General features: G+C 43.0%; 1 protein-coding gene across 4 annotated transcripts in view; it reads right to left on the bottom strand.

The window, feature by feature from the left end:
- Positions 1-10,489, bottom strand: part of Synd (protein kinase C and casein kinase substrate in neurons protein Synd) — a 41,425-nt gene that overhangs the window by 9,645 nt on the left and 21,291 nt on the right. For 3 of the 4 annotated variants that reach the window (XM_076433953.1, XM_076433956.1, XM_076433954.1), the window contains exons 2-4: positions 1,750-2,141; positions 1,288-1,476; positions 310-330 (exon numbers count right to left, since the gene is read on the bottom strand). In XM_076433953.1, the coding sequence (XP_076290068.1) occupies positions 310-330; positions 1,288-1,476; positions 1,750-2,112 (573 nt within the window). In that variant the 5' untranslated portion in view covers positions 2,113-2,141. The remainder of the gene's footprint in view (positions 1-309; positions 331-1,287; positions 1,477-1,749; positions 2,142-10,489) is intronic. The other variant, XM_076433955.1, reaches the window with a different exon arrangement.

The raw sequence follows: 10,489 nt of genomic DNA, 5'->3' as shown, positions 1-10,489 counted from the left end.
TAAACGTAGCATTCGTAAGAACCGACTACAAGTAAAATGTCAACGGGAACCGTCGAGCTTCGTGCAAACTGTGCAAACGACAGAATTAACGAATTGGCAATCGTTTCGCAATCGATAAATTTTCGAGGAAGAAGAAGTACATGGTATCGTCGAGGCATGCAGAAATAAAATTGATCGAGACAGTCAGGATGGACTAGAGAACGGTTCGTGAGACGGACGACTATAGTGATACCGATAAATATCGGGGGACACAAGACAACACGGCATGCAGACGTTCGTTACGATAACACACGAGATTTGTTAACATACGTTTTCAGAGCCTCGGGCCATCTGCAAATAATACTTTCTAAAGAACAACTGTATCTACTCGTTTCGTTGAGCCGCGAATGCGTGATTCGAGATGCACACTATTACGTGTTCGTACACATGTGTGCACACGATATATATGTATAGATATATATATCCGTTTACATGTGTTTGCGTGCGCGCGGTACGAGAATGTCGCCGTCGCCGGTTCGAAAAGGATTTGCGAGAAAGATGCGATAATTATGCGGTGCTGAATGACGTTACGTTTGTTTGGGAAAATTCAAACGCGAGACGACTTTTATATCGAGAGAATATTGCTCTCGAGAAACATGGAAAATTGTTTAAATTCTAGGAATATATGATCGGTGAATTTTTATCGGATTTACTTCCCATCAAATTTAAGAGACCAAATAATTATTTAAAGCTACTGTTCCCGTTACCGAGGAGGACTTTGCATAAATCAAATACAATTTCGATAACGGTTCCTGGAATGATTATATATTTTTTACGGGCAACTTGCAAAATTTATAATCCTCCTCGTTCATTCAAAGTTTCTTCACCTTGTTCGTTTCTATCGATAAAAAAATGTCTGGTAATCTGGTAAAAATGTATGAATAGCTCCGACTACAGCGGTGATCATTTGCATCCACGTTCCATATATCATGTGCTTTCGATATACAAGGTGTCGCAAAAATAATCTATTTATTACATAGATAAGATAAAGTAGAAATGTTTTAACGAGATCTGTGCAAACTTGTATTCAATTGGCTGTTTCTTATGATGGAATGATAAATGCACACCCGATACATAGAGCACACAGAAATCCTTTTCGAAGCGACTTCGACGATGACGCCAGTGACTCGGATACGCAACGCAAGGATTGCGTTAATCGTCGATAACGTATGACCGAGCGATGGTGTAATTGTTTATTACTATGATCGACGCGACGCGTCGGACAGAAGGGTGCAATCGTTGTTTTACCTGGTCTGGCGAAAGCGAACTGTCCGCGGAGGCGTTTCTCTCCATGTTCGCGGCGGTTCGCTCTGTTTTACAGCTGTTGTGGTATTCCGACTTCGCCTTCTCGACCTTCTGTAAAAGCTTCACCCAAGGCTTCTGCGCCTTCTTGAACGCGTCCTCCATCTCCTTGCGCTCCTTCAGGGTCATCATCGACTGCAACCGAACCACATCCGCGCAGCATTAGCCAACATTACCAACACCTCCGCGCAAACAACCCTTAGCAGCATCAACCCTTAAAAAATCTATCAATTTTACTTCAACTTCAACGTACTAAAGATGACCTCTACATATGATATATGTATTCACATTAAATCCTTGAAGAACAAGAACATGTCTTCCGATGATTATTCGCGAACAATTTGGAGAAAGAGAAAATTTGTTCAGACCGTGCCAGACAACAGGAAGTACAATCACGGAAGAGCGTACCTTGTGGTAACTGTCCTTCTGCCACGTTTTCACTTGCTGGATGATGTCGTTGCAGAGACTCTCCTTGACCCTGAGATGAAGATCGCATAACCTGTCGGACTCGACGAGAACGCCTTTCCACGCCGCTTCCGTGGTTCCGTATTCCGGTCCTTTCTCGATCTTATCGTTCCAATTCTTCGACCAATTCTTCAGGGCTTTCGCGTAGCTCTTCTCGATCTCCGCCCTCTCCTGAACGAGGGCTATCAAGCTGTCGCAGAGCTTGTGCCCATCCTCGATCCTTTTCGTTGTCCGTTTATAGTTGCCCGGCTCCCAGAAGGAGTCCGAGGTTGCTATCAGCATGTTATCGTCGCTGTGATGTGACATCCTAGCCTAAATCGAGAAATTCCTTTCACCTGCGAACAGAGAGTTTCACGAAACACCGTCATCCACCTGTTCACCAACAACTGTACGCGACTAATCATTCTACATTTCGCGCGAGTCATTCTCATAATCATTCCCGGTTTCGTGAATCAGCCGAAGTCCAAATTCGCGGCTCAATCGTCACCGACGATTAATTCGTCAAATGAATGGGTTGGTGAACTAAATTTCGCCGCAAGCACGTTAATGGTTTCCTCAAACTCCAACATTTCCTTCGCATTTTCCTTCGCGCAGCACATTTATTTAACAATTTCGATAAATGTTCAGACGGGGATCTGATTCTACGTGAAAAACTGTGCATCGGAAATGTGGAATAAAATTGTTTGATACGACTCTCCGAATGTTCACACGCGGTACCTTTTCAAATCAATACAATTTCACAAATGCTTATGCAGACAAATGTTCCCTTCATTGTATACACGATTAACTCTGCACGGGGGGTTGGTAAAATTGAAAATAAATACACTAAGCGTCGGAGGGTGCACATTGTTTGAAAGGATGGTGCGAACCTTATCGTGGCGAGCGAATGAAGAAAAACGAGCATCGACCGCTAAAAAGAAGGTAAAAGACGAAGAAGAACGAAAGAAGAAGGAGAGTAGGAGCAAGGAACGAGAAGAGGCCTTCGGCCTTTAATATTGAAGGCGGAGGAGAAGGTCGGATCAAGGCTCCGTGTAGTCCGATTTTCGGCGTCGAGTGGAACAGGTGAACGAAATGGTTTCCTGCTTCGCCTTTCACGTTCGCAGGTACGAGGGGCGCGCGCGCACACACGCACAGGCACTCTCGCACACACCTGTGGCCTGTGGCCAGGTACGAGGCGGTGCACCTTCTCGCGTAGGATCCTTTCAGTGCTCGCAGGAGACCACGAAGGAATGAGTATGGTCATTCCGAACCGTGGAATGCTGCTCTACCAGCTGGATAAGTTCTGTGTGCCGGTGATCTCGTAGGCGCCACGACCAGTGCTGATTAGTTGATTCTAGCGTTATTACTACCGGGGACGTTACATTTCCATCTCGCGAACGAGCTGCCAGTGCTCGTTACACCTTTCCGGTAATGCGGATCGGTCTTCGAATCTCGAATAGAAAAGTGAAAATAACATTTTGTTAGGAATCCCTGCAAATTAACGTAGCACTGTTGCGAATAAAATATATACATATGTATGTATAGCTTGCGAAGAGGATTAAAGTGTCAAGAGTATTGTATGTAACACGCGAAGAAAGTGTTTTTGTTTCATGTGGAATCCCTGTTACAATTTTTCATTTCTGCATAGAGAGGTGAACGCACGTAGTTCATTCACTATGACTGGCCTATAAATACGGGAAATATAAAAATAACGTTCTTGCACAACCCTGACGCGGCGGACGCGTTATTTTTACACGAAAGTTTAAACTTCTTCCGTCGCCAGGGACGACACGCCTAGTCGCTTTCTCATAGGAAACCTATGTACATACGTGTACGCGTACGTAAGCCGATCACGTTTATTTACGATATCTCGCAGCTTATCGACAGTTTTTCGGGTGATCGGCAGACACACGTTGATGCTTTATCGAAAAATGTAGTTCTTCTATCGATTATCGAACGCGAGAGTTGGTATTTATGGATTCGAAAGAGACTCGGAAACGTCGGAAAACTATTTGCTGCGACGATAAAGATTCGTGATAGCGTAGATTAAGATTCTACTCGGTGTAAAATCATTTTCATGATCAACTGTACGCAGTCCACAATGTTGTTCGTTGAAAGGACGAATGAAATGAAAACTTCACTTTCGCTTCGCCTGATAAGTTAATTTCTCAATTCTCTGTTCGGAAGCCAAGGAAATTGTTAGGTTCGAAGCGATCGTTGCAAATGGTGCTTGCTTCCTGCAGAGATATCGAGAAATTATGATCAGCAGAATATTCTCACGTGCTAGTTCATGACGCGAGTGTTTCTTCCAGAAACGATCGAGGAAACCTTATCTGCTTTTCTGACAATTCCTTTTTCCTCGGCGACTAGAATTTCTTGCCTCGCTTTCTCGATTCGCAACAACGTTCTTGATACTTTTAATTCGTCTTTCTCCCTTCGGTTCACCGCTGAAACCGCAATTACATTCGATTGCAGCATTTTATTCGCGAAAGCTTCCAATAATTAGGCACAGTTTATTTTCAACTTTTTCCACAAGAAATAACCGAACGGTTTAGAGATTGTACGAGCAACGGTAACGATTTACCGTGACGACAACAATGGTCGAGTGGCGAAAAAAGCTGAGAATGCGAATTCGAGTCCTAATACATAATGTGGGCATTAGCGCGGCGCATGAAGAAAAGAACGCAAACTACTTAAAGAGGTTGTTAGCCGAGACACGAATGATTTCTCGAGATCAGAAATCGCGAAACGGGAACTCGTGTCGCGAGATACACGACGCGAACAATACTGGGAATACGACAGTCGAGGAAATGGATGGCCTTAAAAGCGACCTCGCGCTAGAGTCGCCGAGGAAGAAGTAAGGACTTCGCGTGGATCGAATTCCTTTTGTATCAAGCACGCGTCTCGTCCTCATCTTCTGGGACCAAAGGCAGGAAGTCACCTTTGACCTATTTCAGCCGACCGTCACGATCGGGACAGAAATTCGACGCTAAAAAGCCCCCAATTCAGACACCTCTCATTTTTCTCTCAAACTACGCTTCCGCGTGCTGCTAGAATCGCGATTCACACGCGAATTTAGAAGAAATAAACTTTAATGAAATTCTACGTCCTTTCAAAATTGTTCGAACAAATTGAAAACTGAATTTCACTTGTGTTGTTAGGCGTTTCGAGGATGCAACGTGGCCGAGTCGCACGGGACACCATGTATAGCGCACGACATTCTTAACTGGTTCTTCGGAGTAGCTCTCTAGGGTAGGAGAGTCTTCAAAGAACCTCTACTGCATGATTGTGTAGGAGAAATGAGGCTCTTTCTGTAGCAACACGTAGGGCGATTCACGTTTTCAATACCTGCCCGGTTGAACGGATTCGTAAACTGCACGGCCGTGTGTAGTGTGTATGCGTCTTTCAAGAAATCGTCTGCTTCTGGGTCCGATGGTGTCTCTGAACGGACAACTTCCAGGTCAACAGACTGGACAAACATTGCACAAAGGGGCACTGTGACCACCGAGATAGTGGCTGCCCCGAATAAGTATAATTAACCGTTTTTTGGGGCAAGCAAATTATTAGATTCGATACCGTCTTCTTAAACTTGTTGTTTCAACAAATTCGTTCTAATTATTTTATTTTAACTTTAATATGATATAATATCATATCAAATAGCAAATCTTAAGAGAACAGAATCAAATAGACTTTGTAGTTGTAAGATAAATAAAAACCCTACTAAATTCTATGGAATTTTATATTCTAGCATTTTTCGAAAATTTTCAGGAGCCATAAATACATAAACATACGCAGCCTGATAATCATAAATTCAATTCTACAGAATTATATCCGTGGCTTAGAATTACTGTTAAATGCCAGGTTCACTAAAATTGAGGTAATCGCAACAGTTCGGTCAATTAGTAGCAATTTCATTTAATTACTCGTTGTACGTATACCAATTGTGGCACGAATCTATCAAGTGACTAAATCATATGTAAAACTTTCAGACCCGCGCTGTATACATTGGACGCGATGTGCATACGCGATTAAGCAGGCAAAAGCTCTAATGACGTGACGTATAATTTCATAGTTTGCAATACGCCTGCATCCGACAGTGAAATATCGTAATGACGATCTGTCGGCGACGCAAGGCTAAAATTATCATTACGTTCCTTAATGTATGCTCGATACTACATATAATAGCATGCTCTGGCTATATCGGGATTCGAGTAAAGAGGAAAAACGAATTTTCTCTTCTCTCTCTCGTTGATCAAGCAATTAAAAACTCATTTTCGACGGGAATTTCTAACATTATCGTCCGACAACGTAAGCAAATTATTCTACAGAGTTTCGACATATTCATTTCCTTCTTTTTATTTTATTTGAAGAGCTACATTAAAATGGTAAATGTAGTTCTGAATTGTAATTAGGATTGTGGGATTGTAGGTAGACGCGTTCGAAAAACTTGGAGAGCGATAGTCGATGCCGGCTCGTTAGTTTCCATCTTCGCTCGTATTTTTAGGCTGTTGCTTTGCCGAGGGAGCGGCGCGGTGCGGCGAGTCAATGGTTTCGGGCAGATCGCCAGTTTTTCAAACATGAACGAAGAAAGTGCGAGCGTTGTTTCGGACGTTTGATAATTCCGTTTGAATTGGAACCGGCGGAACGGCGCGGCGGGCGGCACCGGAAAATATAGGAACGGCCGTAAACGCGGAAACCCGACGAACTAGTTGTGTGTTTATGAGAAAAATAGGGGAAAGAGGAAAAACCGAGATTCAAATGCAGGTCCAGTGGATATGAATGGCTCCGCTCTCTCAGGTGTAGCTTCCCATTTTCCATCGCAATGCACGTTCGCGCAGCTTCGTTATCGATTCCGCTTAAATTGCTTTTCTTCAAAATAAAAACGAGCCGGATGAAATAATCGAAAAATTCTCCTGCGAAATAGAAGATTGGCCCAGATACAGAGAGAAATGAAAAGCTGGAGAAAAGGTAACACGACGTCATTCTTCCGCGTCGAATATCGCAACTTCTTCCTCATTTGATTCAAGTTCGTTTAACGAGCTCGGTTCAGTCGATCGAACTAATTAAGCAAAAACAGAGGAATTCGATAGGTTCGCTCGCGAATCAGCATTCCAGGTAATTATTTATCTTTAGAGACGCAACACTCTCGCTGCGCGAGGCTTTATCTCCGCCACGATAAGATAGCAACAACGTCACCTCGTCGATTTTTATCTAACAATTATTTATCGCTGTTCGTATCGGCGAACCGCTAGCGAGTGGAATTCCAATTAAGGAATTAAATGTATTCGAATGTTCCCCCCATCCACAGAATTTCCTTATTCGGCTAGAAATTTTCGCTGAAAAACATACTCGTGCCCATTGTAAAAATAAGGTATTCTTTATAGAGTCCCCGGAGTGAGAAGAGAAATAGGACGACGGGGATCTAGCGAAAATAATATCGCCGAAGAAAGAAACGCTCGTTAAAAATGTGCTTTCAAAGTTTGAGAGTTGAAAAACATGAGACACGGAGGTGCAATTAGGCCAAGCTTCTTCCACTGGCCTTGGACGAGAAGCCTGTTAATTCGCTACGCTGCACAGTGAACGTTTTGCTTGGGATTGTGTTGAGACAGGTCACGTCGCGAGAACTGAACATTCTCAATTTCGTCTCAAAACAACCGCCAGTTGAACATCGCTGCCGGATACTGTGCAATCCGCGAGTTCACAGAGTATTTTATACATTTCATAATTTTATTCATACCACGAATGTACAGTAAAGTCTTGGTCTTGGTCTATAAACCCCGAGGGTCCGTGCTTTTTCTTAGATCGTGTAGTTCCTCATTTAAGAAAATGATTCGAGATGCTCTCCAGTGATTTGGTTTGGGTGATATCATCCCCTAAAATGATTTGGAGCGGTCGGTAATGAAAAAGGGTGAACGAACGAGGGTGGTGGTGGAGTTAGACGTGTCCAGTGTTTTTTCCTCGTTTTTTCGTTTCTCGAGCACGAATCACTTCCTGGTTTTCAGTCCTCGCTTTCGAGGGAAGCATTAAGTGAGTTCCAGAGCAGGTAGCTGCGGCAGCCCTAACAAAAGCTTGGGAAATGGATGAGACTAGCGAGCGGAGTGACGCGGAAAAGGGTTTGAAATATTCGGAGCGTAAAGGTTCCGACAAATTTCAACCCCCGCGCCTCGCCGCTAAACCGCCGAGTTAGAGCATCGCCGTCGTCTCGTAGTCGTCGAGATTTCATTTTCACCGTGAGAGAGAGAGAGAGAGAGAGAGAGAGAGACCGGTTTTCTCCGACGAAAATGCTCGACCGAGAGCCGGCTGCGGCCGTTTGATAACACTGACAGCAACAAAAAGAATCACGGTAACGTTTCGAAACTCACCGGGGGGCGAAATATTCCCGTAGACGTGACGCTGTCACGAAAACGAGGGACAGCGACGAGTCTGTCAACGTGAAAATATTTGCGCTTCCGTTTAACGCGTTTTTAGTTGCGACACCATCTTGTTTTGCAGATGTACGCAGTACGCACTGCACTCTGCTACAGTAATTAGTAGACAGCGGATTTTATGCATTTCTAACAAAAATGAGTAGGCGTAATTGAAAATATGTAGTAAAAATTTTAGAAGAACGTAATAACACTGTTATATGATATTATATTATTTTCAACCTATCAAACATATTAATAGAGAAGATAAATTTTCATTTTACTCCGGATTGTTGTACCTATTAATTAAGTACAGATTCGATAAAGAGCGTAGAGTGCTCTATCCTTCGCGGAATGCATTTTTACACTTTCTACGCTGATAGGAATCGCACGGAATTCGAAACAACGATTCTCCTTGTTTCGATATCCATCCACTGTTACTATTAAGTTCACCGGAAACATTCTCACAGGCATAATAAAAAGTTACACGATACAGTTACGTCACGGAGATAATGTTAATTATTATCAGCACACAGCTTGCAAGGGTCAGGTACCCGATACAGAGGGACATTATGCCGGAGCGAATTAGATCATAGCCGAGAAAAGCCAAGGTTAATCAGAGGGTTCGATAAGAGGTCGATTGATGCCGGGGGATAGTGATAATCAAACCTTTCAATTTTCCTCGTTGAGGCATAATCGAGCCAATGGACCTATATAACTCGACACTCGGAACACGCAGAGGAGGAACAAATAAAATTAACGGCACACACAAAAGCAAAAAAACTCCTAATGAACTTCTATGAACTCCCAAGCAGCACAGCAGTGCGATAAATCATAGTGCAACGACTTGAAGAAACCAAAGCGAGCAATGCAATCTACGAACAACGTCGATCAAATCCATTGGACGCGTCATACAATTTGTCGATGGTTAAATAAACGGACAATCGAGTCAATGTCTTTATGGTCTAAACGAGATCTCTGAATGTCTTTTCGATCAGATCCGATGGCATTCGATGGTTAGCGGACCGCTAATCGATAAGATCGGACAATTAATGGGAGTTTTAGTGAGCAATTACGCCACCCTAAATCTCTTTTATCTGGTGGTATCTTTATTCTGGTCGGAGTCCAAGAGAAGTTGTCGGGAGTCGGGAGTCGGGAGTGTACCAGTCGAGTGCTACCTGAACTAACGATTTCCCAGATTCCACGGATCTTGATTAATCTAGAGCACGCTTTCGCGCGGAACGGCCGACAGTGGTAGGATGTATTTAAAAAAGGAAAAAAGAGAAAAATCGCGGCGAGAGAGCATGTGCGAGTGCCCGAGCAACGAAGTGTGTCCGTAACGTGTATCCGCACGCGTAATAACATACGATTGTGGAACGAAACAGAAATTAACGCGCCACGGCTCTTCTCTCTTTCGCCGCTTCCTGGAGTTATCGACGTATGTACATACGTATGTATGTACATACGTCCCGTGAAACTTTTGACGTACAGCGTACACCTTCGGACGTCAAATGTAAATCAGCCCACGCCGTGTTTCGCTCTTCGACAGTTTTCTAGCCCACTGACAGATCCTGATACATAGAGGCTCTTCTCGGTTTATTTTTAATCGCAATTATTTGTTTGTCAGCTGTAACGACGGATCTTTATGCAAAGTAAAAATTGTCTGCGCGTCAAGTAGAAATATAATACAGACATATTTTCAAGTTCTTATAATGTTCGTATAGTGATTCGATCTCTGATAAGCAGCGAGATTATTCACGACAATTTATGAAAGTAATAAAACTAGCGAAGAATGTTGACGATCTTGTGGAATCGTTAAAAATCATGTTATCATTAAAAACGAATAACTTTTTCGAAGTTGAACCCAACAGCCCGAGTTTTTTTGAGACGTTAGAAGGACTTTACTAGCTAATGTGCAAATAAAATAATAAAATAAAAGGATACATACTTGGGACACCCACTGTAAATAACCGTGAATGAAAAGAGAAAAAATGTTAAGCAGCGGTTCAAGTCGCAAATCCATCGGAGTTTCTATACATATAATGTTTACATCAACCCGTCGATAAAAAGAAGTGAAATTGATTGTGAAAGTTTCCGAAAGTAAAAAAGCTTCGGAAGAATGTCGACGACCTTGGAATTATGGTCAAAACGGCCTCGGGGTGTTCACACTCTGCGAATCGATGGAAAACCGAGATAGCCTGCTAGGCCAACAAACTTAAGTAACTGTAAATAATTGCACTAATTTGTTAAGAGCACGTACCGATATACATGTAGTTCGCGTAGCTGTTCCTGAACACGTT

The sequence above is a fragment of the Lasioglossum baleicum genome, chromosome 11, assembly GCF_051020765.1.
Source record: "Lasioglossum baleicum chromosome 11, iyLasBale1, whole genome shotgun sequence".
NCBI lineage: Eukaryota > Metazoa > Arthropoda > Insecta > Hymenoptera > Halictidae > Lasioglossum > Lasioglossum baleicum.
Note: the sequence above shows the minus strand (reverse complement) of the source record. Positions and strands in the feature narration are given on the sequence as shown.